At 45.3% G+C, this 26570-nt stretch overlaps 1 protein-coding gene across 2 annotated transcripts in view; it reads left to right on the top strand.

Annotated features, from left to right (window-relative positions):
* Nucleotides 1–26570, top strand: part of GOLM1 (golgi membrane protein 1) — a 73242-nt gene that overhangs the window by 12548 nt on the left and 34124 nt on the right. For both annotated transcript variants that reach the window (XM_004087027.3, XM_003267494.4), the window contains exons 2-3: nucleotides 8376–8525; nucleotides 10113–10292. In XM_004087027.3, coding sequence (XP_004087075.2) covers nucleotides 8397–8525; nucleotides 10113–10292 — 309 coding nt within the window. In that variant the 5' untranslated portion in view covers nucleotides 8376–8396. The remainder of the gene's footprint in view (nucleotides 1–8375; nucleotides 8526–10112; nucleotides 10293–26570) is intronic.

The following is a 26570-nucleotide window of genomic DNA, read 5'->3' on the forward strand; positions in this document are numbered from 1 at the left end:
AAAAGCTGGAAGCATTCCCTTTGAACACTGCCATAGACAAGGATGTCCTCTCTCATCACTCCTATTCAACATGGTATTTGAAGTTCTGGCCAGGGCAATCAGGCAAGAGAAAGAAATGTATTCATACAGGAAGAGAGGAAGTCATATTGTCTCTGTTTGCAGATGACATGATTATATATTTAGAAAACCTCATCGTCTCGGCCTAAAATCTCCTTAAGCTGATAAGCAACTTCAGCAAAGTCTCAGGATACAAAATCAATGTGCAAAAATCACAAGCATTCCTATACACTAATAGCCAAATCATGAATGAGCTCTCATTCATAATTGCTACAAGGAAAATAAAATACCTAGGAGTACAACTTACAAGGGATGTGAAGGACCTCTTCAAGGAGAACTACAAATCACTGTTCAAGGAAGTAAGAGAGGACACAAACAAATGGAGAAACATTCCATGCTCATGGATCGGAAGAATCAATATCGTGAAAATGGCCATACTGCCCAAAGTAATTTATAGATTCATTGCTGTCGCCATCAAGCTACCATTTACTTTCTTCACAGAATTAAAAAAAAAAAAAACTTTGAATTTCATATGGAACCAAAAAAGAGCTCATATAGCCAAGACAATTCTAAGCAAAAAGACAAAGCTGGAGGCATCATGCTGCCTGACTTCAAACTACTACAAGGCTACAGTAACCAAAACAGCATGGTACTGGTACCAAAACAGATACATAGACCAATGGAACAGAACAGAGGGCTCAGAAAGAATGCCACACGTCTACAACCATCTGATCTTTGACAAACCTGACAAAAACAAGCAATGGAGAAAGGATTCCCTATTTAATAAATAGTGTTGGGAAAACTGGCAAGCCGTATGCAGAAAACTGAAACTGGACCTCTTCCTTACACCTTATACAAAAATTAACTCAAGATGGATTAAAGACTTAAACGTAAGACCTAAAACCATAAACACCCTAGAAGAAAACCTGGGCAGTACGTGGGCATGGGCAAAGACTTCATGACTAAAACACCAAAAGCAATGGCAACAAAAGCCAAAATAGACAAATGGGTTCTAGTTAAGCTAACGAGCCTCTGCACAGCTAAAGAAACTATCATCGGCCGGGCGCGGTGGCTCACGCTTGTGGTCCCAGCACTTTGGGAGGCTGAGGCGGGCGGATCACGAGGTCAGGAGATCCAGACCACAGTGAAACCCCGTCTCTACTAAAAATACAAAAAAAAAATAGCCGGGCGTGGTGGCGGGCACCTGTAGTCCCAGCTACTCGGAGAGGCTGAGGCAGGAGAATGGCGTGAACCCGGGAGGCGGAGCTTGCAGTGAGCCGAGATTGCGCCACTGCACTCCAGCCTGGGCAACAGCAAGACTCCGTCTCAGAAAAAAAAAAAAAAGAAACTATCATCAGAGTGAATAGGCAGCCTACAGAATGGGAGAAAACTTTTGTAATCTGTCCATCTGACAAAGGGCTAATATCCAGAATCTACAAAGAATTTAAAGTTACAAGAAAAAAAAAACCATCAAAAACTGGGCGAAGGATATGAACAGAGACTTCTCAAAAGAAGACATTTATGCAGCCAACAAACATGAACAAAAGCTCATCATCATTGGTCATTAGAGAAATGCAAATCAAAACCACAGTGAGATACCATCTCAGGCCAGTTAGAATGGTGATCCTTAAAAAGTCAGGAAACCACAGATGCTGGAGAAAATGTGGAGAAATAGGAACGCTTTTACACTGTTGGTGGGAGTGTAAGTTAGTTCAACCATTGTGGAAAACAGCTTGGTGATTCCTCAAGGATCTGGAACCAGAAATACCATTTGGCATAGCAATCCCATTACTGGGTATATACCCAAAGGATTATAAATCATTCTACTATAAAGACACATGCACACGTATGTTTATTGCGGCACTGTTCACGATAGCAAAGACTTGGAACCAACCCAAATGCCCATCGATAGACTAGATAAAGAAAACGTGGCACATATACACCATGGAATACTATGCAGCCATAAATGAGTTCATGTCCTTTGCCAGGGACATGGATGAAGCTGGAAACCATCATTCTCAGCAAACTAACACAGGAACAGAAAACCAAACACCACATATTCTCATTCATAAGTGGGAGCTGAACAATGAGAACACATGGACACAGGGAGGGAAACATCACACACCAGGGCCTGTGGGGGGGTAGGGGGCTAGGGGAGGGGTAAGCATTAGGAGAAGTAACTAAATGTAGATGACAGGTTGATGGGTGCAGCAAACCATCATGGCACATGTATACCTATGTAACAAACCTGCACGTTCTGCACATGTATCCCAGAACTTAAAGTATAATAATAATAATTAAAAAAAAGTAGAACCTTCAAAAAAAAAAAAAAAAAAACTTTGGGCAAAAATTCTATAAAGTAAAAGAATAGATGAAAAATTGAAAAAAATTATTCAAATGAAGGACCAAAGATTGGTTTACCTTTAGCAGACAAAGAGCTTTAGCAAATCAATAAGATGAACACCCCAGTTTAAAATTGGGCAAAGAATATGAAAAGGCATTTCACTAAAATAAACATGCAGATGGCCAATAAATGAAAAGACACTCATTTATACTCATAATTAATGTGCTTGAAAATATCACTAATGAGATTGCCAGGCATTAAAAAGTTTGTTTTCTATGTTGTTATGTCAGAAAACAGGCATTCTCTTGCTGCAGAAGATTGTGATTAAAACCCCTATATGAAAGAAGGAAATTTTTTTTGTAGGCCTAACTATCTTTTTGTTTTTCTGGGACAGAGTCTCACTCTGTCGCCCCCAGGCTGGAGTGCAGTGGCACGATCTCGGTTCACTGCAACCTCTGCCTCCCAGGTTCAAGTGATTCTTCTGCCTCAGCCTCCTGAGTAGCTGGGACTACAGGCAGGCACCACCCCTGGCTACTTTTTGTATTTTTAATAGAATGGGGTTTCACCATATTGGTGAGGATGGTCTTGAACTGACCTCATGATCTGCTTGCCTCGGCCTCCTAAAGTGCTGGAATTACAAGCATGAGCCTCTGTGCCCAGCGAGAGGAAGGAAATTTTAAAGATATTAATATTTAACTAGAAGGTTCAAAGGGCTCATGCATTTGACAGGTTGGACCTGTTTTGGATATGGTTAGGATCTATCAATAATTTTTATATAGTTTAGACTTAAGGAAGGGTTGGAAAAATAGTACATATAGTTCGTATATACCCTTTACCCTGTTTCCCCTTAACCGTAGAATTTATCAAAATTAAGAGATTAACCTTGGCAGTATCTTTTTAACCGTGCTGGCCAAGTGTCTTATAGAATGTCTGACGAGTTGACTTCCTCTGAGTTTTCTCCTAATAAGATTGAGGTTATGCATCCCTGGCAGGAGACTGTAGAGGTGCTGTGCCCTCCTAGTGCGCCAGGTCAGGGGGTATGTGATGTCGATGTGCCTCATTATCAGGGATACCAAGCTTGAACATGTGGCTAAGGTGGCATCTGCCAGGATTCTTCATGTAATAGAACTGTTTTTCCCTTTGTAATTTGCCAACTATTTTGGAAGAGAGAAGCTCTATCAATATTAAAAACATACATTTTTGACCCAGAAATAGATCCACAGAGATGTGATTTATTTCATCTCCTGCAAAATGGGGATGATAATGCCCCCAAAGCTGATACGAGCCCCTGTATTGAGCACTGCCTCACAACAGTAAGCTCGCTGTTGGTTCATCTCAAGCTCCTTGAGCCCAGCTAGGTTTGGAACTCAGGACTTTTTTCAGAATTCAGGTAACATTGGGCATTTATTATATATTATGTGACAGCCCCAGGAGGATCTAGGACAGCACCGCATACTCAAACACTCATCTTTCTGCAGTGAAATGTATGAGCATTCACATGAAGGGAGGAAGATAAAGACTGTAAGTAGCTTCAGATAAGTTCTGATCAGACCTTGATCTCAGTTCAGGTTTTGTTGCTGGAAAAGTTTTTAAAAATGTCTGAGTTTTTAGAGACCGTTTTGGATTTCAAAGTTGTGAATAAGGGACTGTACACATAGGTAAGAGTTCATAAACACAGAGATGGGTGCACAGTTCCACATCTGCAGATTAAACTAGCCGTTCAAAATGTAGTTAAGCCTGGCTGGGCATGGTGGCTCAACACCTGTAATCCCAGCACTTTGGGAGGCCGAGGCAGGCAGATCACTTGAGGCCGAGAATTCGAGACCAGCCTGGCCAACATAGTGAAACACCGTCTCTACTAAAAGTACAAAAAAACTAGCTGGGTGTGGTGGTGGGCACCTCTAATCCCAGCTACTCAGGAGGCTGAGATGGGAGAATCCTTTGAACTTGGGAGGCGGAGGTTGCAGTGAGCCAAGTTCGTGCCACTGCACTCTAGCCTGGGTGACAGAGCAAGACTCTATCTCAGAAAAACAAACAAAAATTAGGCCTACAGTGGTTACATCTCTACTGAACGTGTATAGACTTTGTTGTCATTAGTTCCTAAACATGGCTTAACAGCTAATTACATAGCATTTACATTGTACTAAGTATCGTAAGTAATCTAGACATGGTTTAAAGCTTAGAGGAGGATGTGCCTGGGTTGGATTCACATATTATGCCATTTTATATAAGAGACTTGAACATCCTTGGCTTTTGGTGTCCTCGGGGGGCCCTGGAACCAATCCCCAGTGAATACCGAGGGACAGCTATGTAAGGCTGTTATGGTAGCATTGTTGGAAATAAGCCTGGAAAACCTTGACTGTTTCTCTGTAGCAGATCAGTTAAGCAAATCTTGGCACACAGTGGTGCCCTATTCAGCCCTTTGAAAAGAATGGAGCAAACCATAATGTGCTGCTAAAAAAGGGAGGCAAGATGTGTTACTAAGAAATAAACAGCATTTGCGGAATAGTGTGAATGGTGTGATCTTGTTTGGATTAAAATAAATATATTGATGCTTATATATGCATCTAGAAACATCTAGAATAGCGGCTATACATATGAATCACCTGGGGAGGTTAAAAAATACCAATATCTGGGCCTTGCCCTAAACCCCACTGAATTAGAAATGCAGGGGTGGGGGCCAGGTGTGATGGCTCACACCTGTACTCCCAGCACTTCAGGAGGCTGAGGCGGGAGGATCACTGAGCCCAGGAGTTTGAGACCAGATTGAGTAACATAGTGAGACCCCATCTCTACAAACATAGAAAAAATTAGCTGGGCATGGTGGCACACACCAGTAGTCCCAGCTACTTGGGAAGCTGAGGTGGGAGGATCACTTGAGCCCAGGAAATTGAGGCTGGGATCACACCACTAGGCAGCTATTTCAGCCTGGGCAACAGAGTGAGTGTGTCAGCCTGAGTGACAGAGTGAGACCCTGTCTCAAGAAAAAAAGGAAAGAAAGAAGAAATGCAGTGGTGGAGCCCAGGTATTGATATTTTAAAAAGTGTCAGGCCGGGTGTGGTGGCTCACGCCTGTAATCCCAGCACTTTGGGAGGCTGAGGCAGGCAGATCACGAGGTCAGGAGATTGAGACCATCCTGGCTAACACGGTGAAACTTTGTCTCTACTAAAACTACAAAAAATTAGCCAGGCGTGGTGGTTGGCCCCTGTAGTCCCAGCTACTCGGGAGGCTGAGGCAGGACAATGGCATGAACCTGGGAGGAGGAGCTTGCAGTGAGTCTAGATCGCGCCACTGCACTCCAGCCTGGTGACAGAGTGAGACTCTGTCTCAAAAAAAAAAAAAAAAAAAAGTGTCCCAGGTGATGCTGATGCCCCTTGAGTGTTGAGGACCACTGGAATAGAAGGACCCAGATGTTAGAAAATGTTATCCCTTTCCTTTGGAGTAGGATGAGGGGGATGTAATTTATCCTTTTTTATTTTTTTATTTTTTGAATCAGAGTCTCACTCTATTGCCCAGGCTGGAGTGCAGTGGTGTGATCTTGGCTCACTGCAAGCTCTGCCTCCCGGGTTCAAGCTTTTCTCCTGTCTCAGCCTCCTGGGACTACAGGCATGCGCCACCAGGCCTGGCTGATTTTTGTATTTTTAGTAGAGATAGAGTTTCACCACGTTGGCCAGGCTGGTCTCAAATTCCTGACTTCAGGCCATCTACCTGCCTTGGCCTCCCAAAGTGCTAGGATTACAGGCATGAGCCACTGCACCCGACCAATTTATACTTTACTGTGTGTAGTTTCCTATTTTTTCCTTAGCAAAAGCTATTTGGAAAAGTCCCCACCACCCCCTCTTGTGTTTGTACTTTTATATTTTAAAAACAAGGTTAGCTGGCCATGGCGGCGCATGCCTGTAATCCCAGCTACTCGGGGAGCTGAGGCAGGAGAATCGCTTTAACCCGGGAGGCGGAGGTTGTGGTGAGCCGAGATCACACCATTGCACTCCAGTCTGGACAACAAGAGGGAAACTCTGTCTCAAAAAAAAAAAAAGTTAAGGCTGGGTGCACTGGCTCATACCTGTAATCCCAGTACTTTGAGAGGCCCAGATGGGAGGATCACTTGAGGTCAGGAATTTGAGGCCAACCTAGGCAATAGTGAGACCCTGTCTGTACAAAAATTGTTTTAAAAAATTATCTGGGCATGGTGGCCCATGCCTATAGTCCCAGCTACTTGAGAGGGTGAGGCAGGAGGATTATTTGAGCCCAAGAGTTTGAGGCTTCAGTGAGCCACAGTTGCGCCACTGACTCCACCCTGGGCGACAGAGATCCTGTCTCTAAAATAAACAAACAAAAATTTAAAAAAATTTAAGAGTCAAAAAAGAGACTCTTGTGATCAAAATGAGATACGATAGGACAATGGAGACACATTTTCAGCGGGATCTGTAGAATCTTCTAGAAGTTTCTTATTTCTGAGCTTATGCTTCTTGAGTATATTCAGTGCTTGCTGATATCAGCTGATAATTGAAAGAAAAACGTTGTTTCCCCTTTCATCCTGAGAGGCCAGAAGCTGGTAAGACATGATCACAGGTCAGAATTTCCACCCATGGGAATTCTGGGGATGCTTTATTTTAGATGATTCTGCTAGATTGCTTCTTTATCCCCTGGCAGGCCCCCATACTAGTAGCTAGCTGTTAAGAAAGAGGAAGCCTTTTGATGACCCACCTGACAAGACCATAGGGTGAGGATCAGCTCTCCCACGTTCTCACTGGTGAGAATTGGGTTTTGCAGGTGAATCCTTGGTGGTCTCCTCTTCCTTCCCCATCCCTTGTCTTTTTTCCCCACCCTCCCCTTCCCTTTCCTCCTCTGTTGCTAGACACCCCTGGTGTAAAAGGCTCTCTGTGCTCAAAGGCTGTTTGTTGCAGTGCAGCTACTCTCACTCTGATAAGGTTCTGTTTTATCTGGCTCGGGAAAAGCCATTTGGAAAAGTCTACTTTCCTTGTTCCTAGAGACCAGTGCTTGCATCCAGGTAGACCTGGCTTTGAATTGAAGCCCATTAACAAAATTTATGGCATCTTTCTTCTAAGCTGTATTTTTTGTGCACTCTGTAGCTCTCACACAGAGGCACTGTGTTTCCTAACGTGAGGCGTACGATGCAGCAGTTGCACAGATACGGTCCCTAAAGTGAGAAATGAATGTTCGAAAGACAAGGTGCTCTCATTTGGCATGGAATGAATGCCTTGTTTCCACCTCAAATCCTAAGATGGAACACATTTTTTCTGGTGACTTCAGGCAGATGGCACACCTCCCACTTGTGTTGTATGTCATGAAGGAGGAGACACTTCTATAGCCAGGGCTGTGCCTGAATAATGATGTACATGGGGGGAGTTCACGTTCACCTCCAGAATGGGTTTCCTGCTTTGCTTGAGAAATGCTTTAATTGGGTGTCATTAGTAATCCTGTCAAGGGTAAAAAAAAACCTCCCTAGTTAGGAATCAAAGCAAAAAGCTCTCTCTGAGGAATAATGAGGAATATAGTCTTTCTAATATGATGCGGAAGCACTTAATATTTGTTATTGGTGTTTACAGAAATGATTACTTCTCAAACATTGCTGTTTACAGAAATGATTAATTCTCAAACTATGCCGGGAAGGTGAGTATGGTAATGATTTTACAGGGGAGGAATCCGAAGTGTAAGAGGAATCATGTCTTGCCCCAGGTCTCTAGCTAATCTGTGGCGGGTTTCGGGGCAGTGCCTGCTCCTCTGAGCCTGTCCTGGGAGCTGGCCACACTGCCCTGGGTGCACAGCACCGTGGGCTCTGTGCATGCCATCCACATACTCTTCTCCCTCGACAGCTTTGCACGTCAAGGAGGAGCTACCAGCCCATGCTTCCTGGCAAGACCCCTTTCCTCTTGGTTGTAAGGATGATACGGTCTGCTTCAGAGATGATAATACTAGTGTTGATGTTTATTTATTTGCTTTTACTTGGCAGATTCTCAGTGCTGATTTTGAGATGATGGGCTTGGGAAACGGGCGTCGCAGCATGAAGTCGCCGCCCCTCGTGCTGGCTGCCCTGGTGGCCTGCATCATCGTCTTGGGCTTCAACTACTGGATTGCGAGCTCCCGGAGCATGGATCTCCAGGTGTTTTGTTTTGTTTATTGTTATGTTTATTTTATGTTTATGTTTTGTTTATTTTGTTATGATGGGGTCCCAGGGGTTTGTTGTTTCGTGTCAGCCAGGGCGTTTTGTGCAGGGCACATGCTTGTAAGGTGAGTTTAGGACTCTGCACACCCCCACAGCCCTGGGCCAGACCCCAAGCAGCTTTGGGTAGGAGAGGTCCCCTCTGTGGTTGTGTAGGATTGCAGTTGTGGTATCCCTCCCTGCCTTTCCTGTGAGTTAACAGCATTCATTTGAGCTACTGGGGTGGTTCTGGGAAGACAGCTTGCTTACGTACACTGGCCATAGTCCATTGTTTGCGGTCCTCCGGTGCACAAGATATCGAAGAGTAGTATTAGAAGTGTGCTTGGATGTTGGGTATAAGAAATATGTTTTGAAAGGTACCAATCTTTATCTTCATCACTTAACGATAATAATAATTTTAACTTCCTCATTTACCGTTGCAGTCATGGGTCAGGTACAGTGCTGAGCAGTGACAAAGATGCTCCTTGATTGAACTTGAGTTGGGCCCTTCTGAGCCGTCTTCTTGACTAGGCCTTGATCTTGGCCCCTCCCAACTCTCACTCCCTGTCTTTGGCCTGCCCAGCCCAGTCCTAGCAAAGGATCCCGCTAAGCCATCCTTCTACCCCTGATCCTTGACCACGTTCCTCATCCCTACCCTTGCTGTCTAAGTCGTTGGCCTGCATTTAGCAAGAATCTTGTTAGGCCAGTTTAGCAAGAATCTCCCTACTCTGGGGGCGATTTCCATCCACTGACTCCCCGCACTGTGCTCGTTGGCTGTAAATCCCCAGCTGTCTTTGATGTGTTCAGCGTTGAGCACAATTTCCCTCTCCTATTGCAATCGTTTTGAATAGTCTTTCTTACCATTTTAATAAATGTCAGAATAATTTCTCTTTCACAGTACTTTATACAAATTATCTCCTTTTGTGCACAAACCCTACAAGGTTGAGACTTGACTTTCCTCATTTCACAGGGGGTCAGACTGAGGCACAGAGAGGTTGAGGTGGAGCAGGGATTCCAACCCGCATGGGCTTAGCCGTGGCACCCCAGCCCGTCTGCGCTCTGTCCTGTTCTCACACTTACCCTCCTGGGCTTGTACTCCCTGTGTCTCAGCTTCCACGGGAGCTCCTGTTCTCTGGGCAGATGAGGTCTGCTTGTCTGGAGTTGGAGAACTGAGTTTTCAGAAATTGTGTCTGCTAAAGAGTTGTTAAGTGCTTTGTTAGCAGCAAAGAAGAATTAAATATTTGAGCATCATCTCATGCCAGGTAAAGCATGAGGCATTCTATGCACTTAGCACATTTAAGCCTCACAAAAACCCAGCGGGAAGTGCGGTGTGAGTGCACAGAGCCTTCCTTCACTTACAGAGACCATTTTTCCAGAAGAAACTGCTCCAGCTTCTATCCAGTTGACTTAAAACACAGCCTTGGGCACTTGTGTGTATGAGACTGGTACTGGCCCTGGGCCCCAAGGTGGTCTTTGTGGAGGGCGCTCAGGTGGTCCAGGCTCCGCAGGTAACTTGGCATCAGTCCTAATGCCACGGTCTCCTTGTAGACACGGATCATGGAGCTGGAAGGCAGGGTCCGCAGGGCGGCTGCGGAGAGAGGCGCCGTGGAGCTGAAGAAGAACGAGTTCCAGGGAGAGCTGGAGAAGCAGCGGGAGCAGCTTGACAAAATCCAGTCCAGCCACAACTTCCAGCTGGAGAGCGTCAACAAGCTGTACCAGGACGAAAAGGCAAGGCCTGCTTTGTTTCCTCTCAGTTCTTTTTTAAGGGACGGTGTCTACATTGTCTGTTTCTTCTTGGCGAGAGGGTGGGCAAGCGGCTGGGTTTAGATTTATGTAATTATGTGGAAAGCGCCTATTGATCAAGCTTTGGGCATTCTCTCCCTTTCCCCTCCAAGTCCCTGGCTGGGCTTTCAGTGAAGCCTTTTGCAATGGTAATAAACAGGAGAAATGCAGAAGAACAATTTCAGATTCATCCTCCTATTGGCTTTTTTTTTCTCCTGTTGGTTTTTTTTTTCTTCCCACTTTCTACAAACATGTATTAAATACCTACTCTGTGCCAGGCCTATGCCAGGTGCTTATATCTCACAGAGGAATAATATTTGTGCCCTCCAAGTATCTAATGGAGGGGAGGAGAGGCAGACTGTACTAAATACTAACAGAGAAAGTGGGGGACTGCACACTGGCTTGTAAGCTAAGAAAAAACCCGACAACTCCTGCGTAGATTAAAAGGCACCTTCCTGCTAATTAAAATATCTAAGCTTTGTGTGTCTTTTTTTTTTTTTTTTGAGATGGAGTTTGGCTCTGTCGCCCAGGCTGGAGTGCAATGGCGCCATCTTGGCTCACTGTAACCTCTGCCTCCCGGGTTCAAGCAATTCTCCTGCCTCAGCCTCCCAAGTAGCTGGGACTACAGGCATGTGCCACCACACCCAGCTAATTTTTTGTATTTTTAGTAGAGATGGGATTTCGCCATGTTGGTCAGGTTGGTCTCGAACTCCTGACCTCAGGTGATCTACCCGTCTTGGCCTCCCAAAGTGCTGAGATTACAGGCATGAGCCACTGCACCCAGCCTGAAAAATTTGGCTTTTATAATGCATGTACCTCTCTGTCTGGAGTGGCTAATTTATTGGAAGAATGTTGTAGCTCAACTTCCATTATCTTGAATTGTCTCCGAAAATGAATTATTTCCAGGAAGGGACTCAGACTTTCCTCACATAACTGATTTAAAATGCAAGAAGTACTTTTTTTGTTGTTTAATTTGCAGAGTACTTTCCTATATTTGCAAGCTCATATTTCTTCTCTGGGAATTGTGCATAATGTTGTTGTGATAAAGTGCTTCTTTATGTTTCTTTCCTTTTCTCACTGGTGAGATATGCTTTTTGTGCTCCTGAAATCCCCTTTAACCTCATCTCTCAAAAAGACAAAGAAAAAAGAGCATCAAGTAGCTATTTGAAAAGAGAGTCTGTTTCCACAGTTTTTCTCTTTTAGAACATGTGATATAAATGTCTTTTCATTTTGGTGAGCAAGGGTGGGTTCTCACATCAAACCTTAACTGCAGGAGGATTTTAGCTGTGGTTTGGTGGTAGGAGGCATGGAACTTGTGAGTCAGGAAGACCCGGGTTTAAGGTTTCCTCAGCTGTGTGATTTTAGGCAAGTCACTTAAATTCTCTGGGTCTGTTTTCTCAACTGTCAAGTGGAAATGAGAAAGGAATCTCACAGGGTGCCTATGAGGATTGAATGGGATAATATTTTTAAAGCGTTTAACCCAGTGCTCAACACAGAATGAAAGCTCAGCAGCTGGTGGTTGGTATTATTACACCTAATTGTACCAATGGCAGTGGAGGCTGTCATCACAGCAGCAGTGGTGGGCACAGTCATAAGCCACCGCAGCAGCGGTGATAATGTTATCTCTTTCTGTATGGACTTTGTCTTAGTCTGTTTAAGGCTGCTGTAACAAAATATCATAAACTGGGCAGCGTATAAACAACAAATATTTATTCTCACAGGTCTGGAGGCTGGGAAGTCAAAGATCAAGACGGGGCAGATTCATCTGGTGAGGGCCCACTTCCAGGTTCATGGATGCCTTCTTCTTGCGGTGTCCTCACCTGGTGGAAGGGGCAAGGCAGCTATCTGGGGCCTCTTTTATGGCACTAATCCCATGTGTGAGGGCTTGACCCTCAGAGGCCTCAGCTCCTAACATTATCACCTCCATTTGGTATTTGGTGATTTGGTTTCAATGTGTGGATTTTGAAGGACACCCACACTCAGACCAGAGCAGATTTTTTTTTCCTCCCAAATTGAAACCACGAAACCAAATTGTGCTAGCTTTAAAAAGAGTTAGGAAGACACCGAGGGAGGTGGAATCAAGAGCAAGCAGTGTGGCGGGGCTGTGGAAGGAGAACGATGACAGGCACCACACCAGCCACAGGACTGAATGTTTCCTGGGCCTATGCTTGGCCAGACGTGAGGCTGAGCATTTCACAGGGACTGTTTCATGAATTCCTCCCGGCAGTCTGATGAGATTGGGGCTCATATTATTAGTGAACGGAAGCTCAGAGAGTTAGCAGCTGTCACCCAGGATGATACCTAGAGAGCCCCCAGGCCAGCCTCCACCCCTGCACGCTGGCCTTCTTCCTTCAGTGTAGACACAACTTCTTGCCTGCCCCCACCTGAAGGGCGCCAAGGTGGAAGGGAGGGGGGATGGAGGAAACCAGATGGGCTTGAGCTGGTTAGTGCTGAAGCTGGTGATGGGTACGTGGGAGTTCAGCATACTAGCTTGTTTACCTTTGCCTGCATTAAAGACTTCACAGTAGAAACTTTAAAAACATCTTTATATCTTCTTCCAAAGACCGCTGTGTTCTAACTAGCTCTGTTTTGGCTACATGGATGGGCTGATCCTTCACCTAAATACTTTTCTCTACATTGTCTGTCTCTTTTTTTTTTTTTTTTTTTTGTATCTTAGAAGGTTGGCATTTGTGGTTAGAAATGGAACAAGGCTCCTTAAAAAAGTTTTAAAGAACCATGGTGATTCTCAGCCATGGGAGGAGCTGGGGTGTGGGGACCTGTGGCTTGGGGTGGTTTGCAAATGACACCTGACCTAGAGATTTCCCTGCCTGTCTCTGCCAGCGTTCCTCACTTCAGGCAGTCACTGTCACTCTGGGTGGGTGTTGTATCCCTCAAGTGCGGGGCTGGACAAAAGCTTGAAAACCAAACCTATCATCAGGGAAAATGTGAACAAACACCTGTTCATAATGAAATTACTGCTTTGGGTAGGCCCTGTCTGATAGAATTTTCTGTGATGGCAGAAGTGTTTATAGTACAGTAGCCACCAGCCACATGAGCCTAATGAATACCTGAAATATGGCTATTGGGACTGAAGAACTGAATTTTATTTAATTTTATCTAATTTAAATGTAAATAGACAAATAATGGCCTCATTGGACAGCACGGGTTTGTGTGGTTGGCAGAAGGCTGGGGAAAGCCTTGTTTGGGCCTCTGAGTCATAGGGAGCCATGTTCGTCGGTGGAGCAGAGGGCAGAGTCTGAGTCTCCTGCGGTTCCTTGGTGCCTTTCCCCCTTCTCTGTAAGGTTCAGGAGTAGTGTGGGCAATTGCGCAATGGAAGATGAAATCACCTTTGGCCTGGGAAGTTGTGCACCCCCTTGAAAGTAAGTCTCCGCAGCTTGCTGGTGTTCTCATGCAGAATGATCTGTTCAGCTTATCAAATCAGCTTTTGTTTACACCCCAGCTTGGGGTTTTGATCTTGTTATGGAAGTTGTTTCAGAGCAATCCATCCTCGCCTGGCTGCCCATGATAACCACCTGCAAGCTTATGAACAAAATACAGATTAAAAATATACACTAGATCAGACTCTCTGGATGTTTGGGCTCAGAATATAGAATTTTTTTTAAAGACCTCACACATACATAGACATACACACACATTCATACGTGTACTTTTTTTTTTTTTCCTAAATTTCCAGACCACTGTGACGTAGCTAGCTGATCCAGAAACTGGTGATTGAGATCAAGTGTTTCGCAGAATTGCACTTTTAAAAATAAAAATGCATTGTCAAGGTTATCTTTTTTTTTTTTTCAGTTTCCTTTTTACCCTTTAATGAAGTGATTTAAAAATTAAAGGACATTGTAATTAAGAGGTATGCAGTCATGTGCCACATACGATGTTTTGGTCAATGATGGACCCATAAAATTCTAATACTATAGGTTTACCGTATCTCTTCTATGTTTAGATACACAAATACTTACCTCTGTGTTACAAGGCCTGAAGTATTCAGTACAGTCCCATGCTGTACAGGTTTGTAGCCTGGGAGCAGTAGGCTGTACCATACAGCCTAGGTGTGTAGTAGACTGTAATATCTAGGTTTGTATAAGTGCACTCTATGATGGTCGCACAAAGACAAAATCTCATAATGATGCATTTCTCAGAGCATATCCCCATCATTAAGCAGTGCATGACTGTAATTCATCTAAATGTAATTTGGTAAAGCTATTACAAAGTAATTGAGTTAATACTTGCTTTTCTGAGGTTATTTGTTTCATCTTTACCCACATTTACTGGAATCCTTGAACATTTTTCGAAGCTGTGCCGGACTGGAAATTTACTGCTCACTACTTTTTTCCCAAAATGGCCAACTCACCCAGGATTTAAGTATACATGGATCTCGAGGTCCTCAGCACTGAGACAGGCTTGCTCAGAGACCCCTTAGAATGTCACCCAGGGTGGGTGGGCAAGTGTAAGACATTGTGTGAGCTTCTCAACAGCTGTGTGATGGTGACATAATGAGACATAGAATGGTTTTCTTATGAAATAGCTGGACATGCAGAGAGGTCAGATGAATAATAAGCTCACACCTGCGTGCCCCTCACCCAGATATTATTTAAAGCAAAAAACATCGTAAATACAGTCAAGGTTCTCTGTGTTCCCCTTCTCCGTCTGTTCTCTCCTTTCCCTCCTGTCTGTACAACCACTGTTGTGAATGTTAATGATTGTCTTTGTAGCTTATATTTCTGAACTATTACTATACACGTTCAAAAACAACATGTATATTTTTTCTCTGGTTTTAATGTATATGTTTGGTTATGCTATCATTTTATAACTTGCTTTTTGTAGTCACCATTGTTTTTGAGGTCTTTATTGATTTGATAGATTTAGTTCATTCTTTCTAACTGCTGTACCCTCTTTCTTTATATAAATATACCCAAGTTTATTTACCCACTCCTTATTGGTGAGCCTTTAAGTTGTTTCTAGTTTTTTACTCCTTGAGAGAAGGGACAGTGAGTATACTCATAAAGTGCTCTTCAAGCACCTGGGGGTTTTCCAAGCTTGCAGTGTTTGCCAACTATAGTTTAGGACCTTTTAGTGAGCTATGCTTAATAATTTAGTGGATAATGACCCGCATTTTAAAAAACTAAAAATATTAGAGTGTTATTGTATATATTAACTATTGTGTTATGAAACCATTTTTGCTTTTTTTTTTTTCCTTTTGAGACAGAGTCTCACTCTGTTGCCCAGGCTGGAGTGCAATGGCACGATCTCAGCTCACTGCAACCTCCACCTCCACCTCACAGCGATTCTCACAGCCTCCCGAGTAGCTGGGATTACAGACCTGCACCACCACACCCGGCTAATTTTTGTATTTTTAGTAGAGACGGGGTTTCTCCGTGTTGGCCAGGCTGGTCTCGAACTCCTGGCCTGAAGTGATCCACCTGCCTTGACCTCCCAAAGTGCTGGGATTACAGGCATGAGCTACCATGCCTGACCACTATTGTTGCATTTTATATTAAAAAAAAAAAAAAAAAATAGGTGCTTTGGGAGGCTAAGGTGGGAGGATTGCTTGAGGCCAGGAGTTCAAGACCAGCCTGGGCAACACACTGAGACCCTGTCTCTACAGAAAATTAAAAAGTAACTGGGAATGGTTGTTGCATGCCTGTAGTCCTAGCTACTCGGGAAGCTGGCGTGGGAGGATCACTTGAGCCCAGGAGTTTGAGGTTCAATGAACTATAATTGCACCACTGCACTCCAGCCTAGGTAACAGAGTGAGACCCTGTTTCTAAATATACGTGTGTGTGTGTGTGTGTGTGTGTGTGTGTGTGTGTGTGTGTGTGTGTAAATGTTTGTACTGAATCACAAGATAAAATTTATCATTGTGGGTCATGGTCAAAAGAGTCTGGAAAGATACAGAGATACACCTGGACGTTAAGTAGCTGGATGGTTGTACATCCTTTCATTTTTATTAGCTGTTGCCACAGAACATTGTTCCTGCTGTTATATTTCACTTTGTACAACTTCCTGGCCTGCAGATTAGATCCTTTGGCCCTACATTTCTGTGTGTAATATTCACTCTTTTCTTATTTCTTCCAATCTAAGTTATGTGCCTGATCAATTAGCTTATCTCATGGCTTTGAGACTGTTACTTAGTAAAAGTTCGAGTTTGTGGTGAATGAATGAATGAGAATCTCAGTCCATGTACCAGTACTTACTGGATGTCTAGGATGTGCCTGGGGCCCTGTGTCCTTAGCAGCTTGAATGCTGTTTTGGAGGAAGATGAGATTCCCTCACGTATCTAGAGAATAATCAGTTTTTGGTTTTTTTTTTTTTTGAGGCGGAGTCTCGCTCTTGTCACCCAGGCTGGAGTGCAGTGTCATGATCTCGGCTCACTGCAACCTCTGCCTCCCGGGTTCAAGCAGTTATCTGCCTCAGCCTCCCAAGTAGCTGGGATTACAGGCACGTGCCACCACGCCCGGCTAATTTTTGTGTTTTTAGTAGAGACAGGGTTTCACCATCTTGGCCAGGCTGGTCTTGAACTCCTGATCTCGTGATACACCCACCTTGGCCTCCCAAATTACTGGGATTACAGGCGTGACCCACTGTGCCTAGTGAGAATAATCGATTTTTAACAGCAGCTGGAGTTACATGAAAGGAGAGATGGGTACTGGCTAAAGTAGTTAGTTTTTTTTTTTTTTTTTTTTTTTTTTTTTTCTCTAAAAAGATTGGCTTTAGGTGGGACACGGTGGCTCACGCCTGTAATCCCAGCACTTTGGGAGGCCGAGGCAGGCGGATCATGAGGTCAGGAGATCAAGACCAGCCTTGCCAACATGGTGAAACCCCGTCTCTACCGAAAGTACAAAAAATTATCCGGGTGTGGTGGCAGGCACCTGAAATCCCAGCTACTCTGGAGGCTGAGGCAGGAGAATCGCTTGAACCTGAGAGGCGGAGGTTGCAGTGAGCCGGGACCGCACCACTGTACTCCAGCCTGGGTGACAAAGTGAGACTCCGTCTCAAAAAAGAAAAAAAAAGATTGGCTTTGAGCCTTGGAGACTAAAATGGGATTTAGAGAAGGGTAGAAGGGCGGCATTTCAGCATGTAGAGTAGTGTAATCAGAGGATTAGAAAAGGAATGTGGAGGTGTGACAGGTCCCACCTAAGTTGGGAAGAGTGTTGTGAGATAAAGATGTAAAATGGCAGGTGCCATTGCTGGCCTCAGCCAACCCCCTGCCCATGTGGAAGGCTAGGTGGCCATGTGTGTTCCATTTTAACGACCCCACACCCACAGCCCCTTAGATGAGAGGAGGAACCTCGCACAGAAGGAATCTGTCCACTGGCCAGAGTATTAATGGGTTAATTAGATTATGTCTCGTTAATCTGAACCAAATCCTGCAGACTGTGCTCATTCGAGAGTAAATACTTCAGATGAGTGAGACTCAGTTCTTGGGGATTGAGCTGCCATTTCCGTTTCCTTTCTTTTTTGCCTCCCTGTCTGTTGCAGTAGTAGGTGTGGTGAAGATGGTTTGACTGCATCAGTGCAGTTGTGCAAGTTCATGAGAATTTATATAACTTAATAGAAGCAGCACACTTCCTTTTCTGTGTATAAGAAAGGATATTAAGCCTTCTTTTGCAATGATTGCGTTAAGTAACTTTCAAAAAAAGTTGGCTTTTCCTTAATTAAAATAATGTTATAGGCAAATTTGAAAACAGAAAAGAAAAATTCACCTGTAGTTCTCACTCAGAAATTAGCTATTGAGAACTCTCCACTCCCTTTCTTTAAAAAAAAATACAGATTACATGTAAGCTTTTATTAGTTACTACTTAATAATATACTTACAATACTTTATAAGTGTAGGTATGCCATGAGAATTGTAGAATATAAGTGGGGTTCTTTAAATGATAAAATGTTTAGCCATTTCTGGCTTTTGCATATTGTTAAAAAAGAAAACCCAGACACTGTTGGCTTATTGTACCTTACTATCTTAGTTGAGGCAACCACTTTGTAAGTAGACAGTGAGAGGTATAATTCCAGACAAGAGGACTCTGCATACCTGTTTGCAGAAGGGAGCTTCTGTAGACTGCCCTGATACCCAGTTGGGACTGGTATAACTATGTTTTGAACACAAAACATACATTTGGTCCTGGTGAATTTAGACATACATGTGTTGTTTTTGTTATCTGTTACTGCATATCAGGTTATCCCCAAACATAGTCAGTTAAACCCGTGACAAACATGTATTTTGCTCCTGCATCTGCAGTTTGGAAAAGCTCAATGGGAATGGGTTGTCTCTACTCTGCACTCCATGTCTGGGGTGCCTTGAAGGCTGAGGTTAGAATAATCCAGAGAGTCCATTACTCAGGGGCCTGGCAGTTAAGTGCAGCTGTCACCTGAGACCTGGGCAGGGGCCAGGACCAAGACACCTACACTCCCTTTTCCACATGGCAGTGTGGCTTCTTTTCAGCAAGGGCTGGGTTTTGAGAGTTAGCATCCTCGCTCACAGCAGACCTGACCAGCGAGAGGAAGCTGTGTCATCTTTTATATTTGTGTCCTAGGGCTGCGTACAAATTAATACAGACTAGATAGCTTAAAACAACAAAAATGTATACTTTTACAGTTTTGAGGGCTAGAAGCCTGAAATTCAGGTGCCAGCAGGGCCATGGGAGGACACTACCTCGCCTCTCTGGCTTCTAGTGTTTGCTGACACCTTTGGTGTTCCTCAGCTTGTAGGTGCAGTTTTGTGCAATTTCCACCTCACATGGCCTGCTTGCCTCAGTCTTTCTTTTCGCCTTTTCTCCTCCTCTTGTAAGAACACCAGTCATACAGGATAGGACCCACCTAGCGACCTCATTTTAATTTAAGTACGTCTGCGTAGACCTTGTTTCTTTTTTTTGAAAATTAATTATTTATTTATTTTTGAGATGGAGTCTCACTCTGTCGCCCCAGGCTGGAGTCCAGTGATGTGATCTTGGTTCGCTGCAACCTCTGCCTCCCAGGTTCAAGTGATTCTCCTGCCTCAGCCTCCTAAGTAGTTGGGACTACAGGCACCCACCACCATGCCCAGCTAATTTTTTTTGTATTTTTAGTAGAGATGGGGTTTCACCATGTTGGCTAGGCTGGTCTTGAACTCCTGACCTCAGGTGATCCGCCTGCCTCGGCCTCCCAAAGTGCTGGGATTACAGGCGTGAGCCACTGCGCCCGGCCAACCCTGTTTCTAAATGAGGTCATTCATAGGCTCCTTCACGGGTTCAAGATGGATATGAATTTTAGGCGTACACTGTTCAACCCACGGCCCCTTTTGTTGACCTTGCCTTGGAAATGAGCATGGTCACTTCTACATTCATTAGAAGAAAGTCACTAAGGCTGCCCTGAATTTCAGGGGAATTGGACTCCCCCTTTGGGAGTTAGTGTCAATGAATTTGTGGTAATGTTTTTAAACTACCACATTTGTGTGCATAGAAATAATCTTCAAGCAAGCAACCACCAGTGAAATACTGTTTTCTTTTTTACAGATTCATACATGTGTACATATAAAACAGGTTTTTAAGGGGCCTAAATAGAAACAGATACTTGGGTTTTAGTTAGTTTTTGGCAAAAGCCCATGGAGATTCACTTGTAAAGGTGTGCATTCTCTCCTAAGGAGCACACAGAGTGGTTTAATTCATTCTTTTATGTTGTTAACAGAGGCTGATTAATAATTTGGGTCTGGGCCAGGCTTTCCTCTTGTAAAGAGCTGGTTCATGAAGTGCGTTCTTGGGTGTCCTCTGAGCCTGGGATGCGGTCACTTCCCTCATGTACAATGGCATTTGTTTGTAAGTGACTTTTGCTGAAAGATTTTGCCTCTTCAGAAGGAAATAATTAACATTAACAAGTCTGGTCATTGGTCCTACTTTAGAGTTTCAGAGTGCTTTTGTCTCATGAACATATTTATTTATTTTTCGGAGACAGAGTCTCACTGTGTCACCCAGGCTGGAGTACAGTGGCATAATCTTGGCTCACTGCAACCTCTGCCTCCCGGGTTTATGTGATTCTCCTGTCTCAGCCTCCCGAGTAGCTGGGATTACAGGCAGGCACCACCACGCCTGGCTAATTTTTGTATTTTTAGTAGAGATGGGGTTTCACCATGTTTGCCAGGCTAGTCTTGAACTTCTGACCTCGTGATCTACCCTCCTCTGCCTCCCAAAGTGCTGGGATTACAGATGTGTGCCACCACACCCGGCCCAACATGAACATATTTAATTTCTCAGTTAATTTCTTTGTTTTTGTTTTTGTTTTTTTTAGGAGACAATCATTCTTGTCGCTTGAGACAGAGGGGAAGAAAGTGAGAGCCAGAGAGGTCATGGAGGGCTCCCGGGACCTGAGAGTGGCCAGCGTGGGGCTGCCGGGTCTCCTCGTCACACTGGCCCCACCAGACTGCATTCTCCTGTGGCCAGATGCAATTCTCAGAGGGTTGCAGTGTCTTCTCTCTGGGCCAGCTTTGCTTGTGCACCTGAGAATGTGATGATTGTCTTCTGGAGGGTTAGTTTTCTTGGGGAACCAGAGCAGTCTTGTGCAGATTAAAGTGGTGTCTTTGATTTTTATCACCTTTAATCCCCATGACTGAGGAATCCAGAGTTCTAGAGCAGCTTTTCTGTTTTTATTCTCACTGATTTTCCGGGTCCAATTCTGTCAATCTGTTCCGTATTTGTTCTCTTCGGCCCTGGCCTGTGCCCAGTGGTGGGCAGGCTGTGTTCATTGTGCATTTACCATTGAGTGCTGGACAAAGATGAGGAAGTGAGTGTACTAGGGTCAGTGTAGACAGAGAAACCACCTAGCTGTTTTAAGCAGGAAGGATTTAATACAGGGAAATAGGTACCTGTAAGCTGTGGGAAGGGCCTGCATTGAGGTGGGGTGGCTCTGAGGCGCTATCTCAGGACCTGCCCCTGTGCTCAGCCTAGAGCGTGGGACCAGCAGGGTTCTGCTGCAGCGTAGGCTCAGAGCCAGGGGCACCCCACTTTCTCTGTTCTGCATCTCCCACACCCTCACTCTGTTCCACATTCTAGCCTCCAGTAAGTGCATCTGATTGGAGTCAGAATCCCACTGGAAATGAGTCTGGAAAGTGCATTTTAGCTTCCGAGTCTTTGCGGTCCAGGAAAGCACAGCAAAAGGTGTGTGGAACTGACGTGGAGGAGCCGATCTGCTGCATCCCCCACCAGGCAGGCGGCCCGAGGGCCACGGGAATCAGGAGCAGTGTCCCCCATGGTGTCTAACCTGGAAGGGTGCCTAGGGAACTGCTAGTGGCTGGGCCCAAGCAGAGTGTGATGTTGGGGTGCAGGAGTTTGGACATGAGTTTGAAGGAGTTTGGACCTGAGTTCAAGACCGGGGAAGCCGTCATAGGGTTTAAGCTGTGATGGAGCAGTGTGGTCAGATGTGGGGTTTCAAAGGCAGGCCCTGGCCATGTGGGAAGAGGGCTGGGTGGGGAGCAGGGCAGAGAGGAGGCAGCACAGTGAGGCAGCTCTTGAAATATTTGGAGTAAAAAGTGATGTTGCACTGAATCTGGGCAGGAGTAGGATGATCTCTACAAAGTGAGCAGATTTGGGAGGCAGCCAAGAGGAGGGATCGACAGGCCCCGTGACAGATGGGATAGGTGTGGGAAAGTGTGAATTGAGCAGAATGGAAGCAGGTCAGTAAAATCCATTGAAAATTTGCTGCCCTGAAAATAAAAGTGTTTGTCTCAGAAGACTTCTAGTCTTTTTAGATTGTAAGTTCTCCAGTTTGTCAATTGGATTGAACCTTCAAAGACAGGTTTATAATTAAACTCAAGTAATTTGCTTCCCACACTTAAAAACATTTGTAGGAGAAACAGCAAACATGGCATTCAGGTAGATGTCCTTCACTGCAGACTGTGCTTCAGTGGGTGTCCTAGTGGTGGGTCCTCACCTCCCACCTCCAGGGAGGGGCCTGGGCCTGTCATGGGATGTCCTGGACCTCAGGAGAAGACTCAGATGCCTATTTGACTCAGGACGTGGTTTGATTTTTAAACATGCCATGGACAAGTTCCACATGGAAAGCATTGTCGTGCAATGTGAGGTTGCCCACGATGGTTAGCAGCTGACCAGACGAGGCATGGATTTCATGTACATTGATCTCTGCTCCTAATGGGACAGAACTAAATCCTGCAGGTGTCCTTGCTCTCGGCCTTGGCTTCATACGCACTAGAAAGAGCGTTTGCATGTTTGATTGCCATAGAAGGCGTAATGGAGGCTTTGGGTTTTGCTGTTGTGGTTGGCTTTTGTCTTGTTCTCTCTTCACCCAGAAAATTGCTTGAGTGACTTGGAATTGACTCCGTTTACCTTCTGTACTTCTTAACCCAACCCAAGACAGGCGTTTGATGGGAAATACATAAAGAAAATAGGAGGTAGCTATTTTTTCACTTACCGTCTCTGGCAGGGATCTGCAGTCATTCATATTTAAGAGCAAACAGCAAGTGGGGTCTGTTAGATGCCTTGACTGTGACCCTGTAACCTGTACACTTGGTTCAGTTGTAGTTTCTCTTTCATCCCCAAATGTCTGTGTATGCCTGTTTACCTGTCTGCAGAAAGTCAGAGTGTACAAAAGTGTCTCCTCTTCCGCAGGTGGGAGCAGGGAAGCTGCTGGGATTCCCGTTTGAAAACGGAAACCCCAATGCCCTCAGGTGGCTCAGTGCTGGGGTATCCATTGAGATTGGGAGTCTGCGGTCCCAGGCCTCCAGCCCTTGCGCAGGGCATTTCCTGGCTGGTTAAAGAACAGCCAGGGAACGAATATGCAGATCGCTGGTGCCATGTTGTCATCCGGCATTCTTCTTCCTCTAAAAATGGAGCTGGAGCTTTTTAAGCCCCTGCTCCTGGGTCAAGCCTGTTGGCAGTGTGTGGGGGTACTCCTCTGGTTCGGCAGCTCCTCCCCTGCTGTCTCCTTAAGTGTTTGGGAGTGAGAGCAGCAGGAAGAGCTAAGGGGGCAGCATGGGTGGTGCTGCGGAGGGGACAGACCAGTGTGAGCTGCTTCAGGGGCAGCCAGGTTCCCTGGCAGCTAGGCTATGAGGAGATCTTCAGAAAGATCCAGGGTCAGGGACTAAGAAGACAGGCGCTCGTCCACTGCTAGAGAAGCATCAAAGTGCATTCTGGGGTTCCCACTGTCCATCAGGTTTGGGTCCTCCTGGAAGTTTTATTTGACCCAAGTCACGTGTAGGTTTGAGGCACAGGGGTGGGCTGCTACCGAAGGAGGCAGTGTGGCAGGTTCTCAGAGGCAAGGACAGCCTCCCCTGTTTGCTTCTCCTCCTTTCCTTCCTCCTGCCTCCCCTCCCTCCATCCTTCCTCCATCCTTCGTCTTCCTTTCTGTCCCTCCACCCCTCTCCCTTCCTTTGTCCTTTTCCTCCCTCCATCCTCGTCTTGCCCTCCTCCCCTCCAGACCCTGTCTCTCTCCTCTTCCTTCCATCCCTTTCCTCCATCCTACTCTGTCCTCTTTTCTTCCCTCCTCCTCTCCCTCCATTCTCCCTCCTCCTCTTCCTCCCTCCTCCCCCGTCCTCCCTTCCCTCTGTCCTCCTTTCTCTCCCTCTCCTCACCATCCTTTCCTCTCTTCTTCCTCCCCTTCCCCTCCTCCCCATCCTCTCTCCTCCCTCCCCAAAGCACCTGCAGTGTGCCCTGTGCAGGAGCTGCTGGGGGAGGGTGTGAGCCAGTCTTGGGTTCAGGCCCCCTCGCCATCAACCCTGTGCTTATCTCTGTGATGGCCACCACACCTCATGGACCTTGTTCTGCCAAGCTGGGCACCCGGGTGACCCCAGGGCGGGTCCTGGGAGCATCCTGTGCCCTCCCAGGGAGGTGATTTCCCACACCCACCAAGCTGCAAGGTGGACGGGGTGGGAGGATGTTACCCTCTCTGTGACAACACATGGATGTGTTGGCAGGAGCTATTCTGGGCGTGTAGCAACGGTGTCTGTGTGTACTAGGTGTTTTCCTGGGTAGATGCTGTTTTCTGAAGCTTTGTAGAGAGTTACACTTAATCTCCCCACGCCGTTCCATTTAAACTTGGTGACTTGTGCACACTCTCCCACAGCTGCAGGTCCAGACCCGCCCTTCTGCCCATCTGTGTCCCCTGCCCTGAAGCCTCCTCAGCTGCTCTCTGACCAGGATCCTACCATTTACGCTGACATTTGACTCTGTCCCCTAAACACTTAGCCACTCCTCTCCTTCTGTTGGTATTCTCACACTCAGTTCAACTCACACTCACACACACTCATTCACACTCTGACCCATGCCCACATTTTTGGGGTTCCCACTTGAGGTGCCTGTAAGGTGCCCCTTTTAAATAAAACTCAGCAGGCCACCCTGCTTAGGTTCCATTTGGGGAAACAGAGGCACAGAGAAGTTAAATGAAGTGTCCAAAGTCAAGGAGCAAATTAGCAGCAGACCCGAAACCAGATGCCACAGTCTCGGGTCTTCAAGAAAATCTCTCCCATCCCGGTCTTCCCTCTGCTGCCGTCTTTCTCTGTTACTCATTTCTCTTTTCTTTTTCCTCCCTTTATCCTCATTAGTGAGCTTCAAAGGCCATTTGTCATAGCTGATAATTGTTGATGGAGCTATACTATGAAAAGAAAATTGCTTAATTTTAGGAGTGAAATTACAAATGAGAAATAGTGCAGCAAAGACCTGCCCTTCTAAAAGTTCTTGAACCTACCTCAAATTTCTCCAGACAACAGGTTTATCTCAGCATCTTCTAATTCACCTTTCTTTTCCTCTAAAACCAGCCTGGAAGTTAAGATTTTTAAAAAAATGTACTTGGCAGATTTAATTATCAATGTGGCAATTTTATGTGTGCCTATCTGTGTGTGTAGGCTGATTGTGGAAAACCGTAAACACGAAAAGGTAGACAGAGTGACCCAGTGAGTCCTCACACATCCAGTGCCAAGCTTCAGCAATTATAACTCATGCCGTTTTAACTATGAATATTTCAGCACACATCCCAAAAAGGTGGGATTGTCTCTCTCTCATAGCCACAATACCATGATCATACCAAAACGTCCAGGAATTCCTCATGTCAAGTATTCAGTGTCAGCCACAACATTTCTGTGTTGTGTAACTTCTTTTTTTTTTTTTTTTTTGAGACAGAGTTTTCACTCTTGTTGCCCAGGCTGGAGTGCAATGGCACAATCTCGGCTCACCACAACCTCTGCTTCCCAGGTTCAAGCAATTCTCCTGCCTCAGCCTCCTGAGTAGCTGGGATTACAGGCATGCACCACCACACCCGGCTAATTTTGTATTTTTAGCAGAGATGGGGCTTCTCCATGTTGAGGCTAGTCTTGAACTCCTGACCTCAGGTGATCCGCCCGCCTCGGCCCCCCAAAGTGCTGGGATTACAGGCGTGAGCTGCTGCACCCGGCCTGTGTGTTGTGTAACTTCTTAACCCACAAAACATAATCATGTCATCTTTAGGGGCTTGTGGACTGGACTAGTTTCCTCATCACTTTGTGCCCTTGTCCCTATGGGAACATGCATCCAGCGACCCACCATTTGGCTTAGTGGTGGCTGTAGGCATGAAGCATTTGGGAGTCACTGCTTGTCTTGTTGTTTGTGTGTGTGAATGAGTGTGTGAGTGTGTAATCTTAGCAGGATGCCATAAATGACTCGTTTGCCAGTCTCTGCCTCTCTCTCCTTCCCTCTCCCCGCTTTCCCTCTCTCCCTCCCCTTCTCTGTCCCCCTCTTTCCCCCCACCTTCTTATTCCTCTGGAACTTGCTGTCCCTAGCTGCAGGTGGCTGTTGAGCACTTAGCATGTCGCAGCTGAGATGTGCTACAAGTGTAAGATATGCTGGAGTGTAAAGATTGAGTGTGAAAATGCCAAATTTCTCAATAATTTTTATGTGGAATACATCTTGCAATGATAATCGGGATACATTAGGGTAAATAAAATATTAATTTCACCTGTTTCTTATTTTTAAAGTTGGGATAAAATTCACATAACATACAATTCATTATTTTAGCCATTTTTTAATGTATCATACATCTCAGTGGTTTGGGTATGTTCACAATGCCATGCAACTATAAACACTAATTCCAAAACTTGTTTTTTTTTTTTGTTTTTTTTTTGTTTTTTTGAGATAGAGTCACACTCTGTCACCCGGGCTGGAGTGCAGTGTCACCATGTTGGCTCACTGCAACCTCCACCTCCTGGGTTCAAGCGATTCTCCTGCCTCAGCCTCCTGAGTAGCTGGGATTACAGGG

This window comes from Nomascus leucogenys, chromosome 1a (assembly GCF_006542625.1).
Source record: "Nomascus leucogenys isolate Asia chromosome 1a, Asia_NLE_v1, whole genome shotgun sequence".
Classification (NCBI taxonomy): Eukaryota; Metazoa; Chordata; class Mammalia; order Primates; family Hylobatidae; genus Nomascus; species Nomascus leucogenys.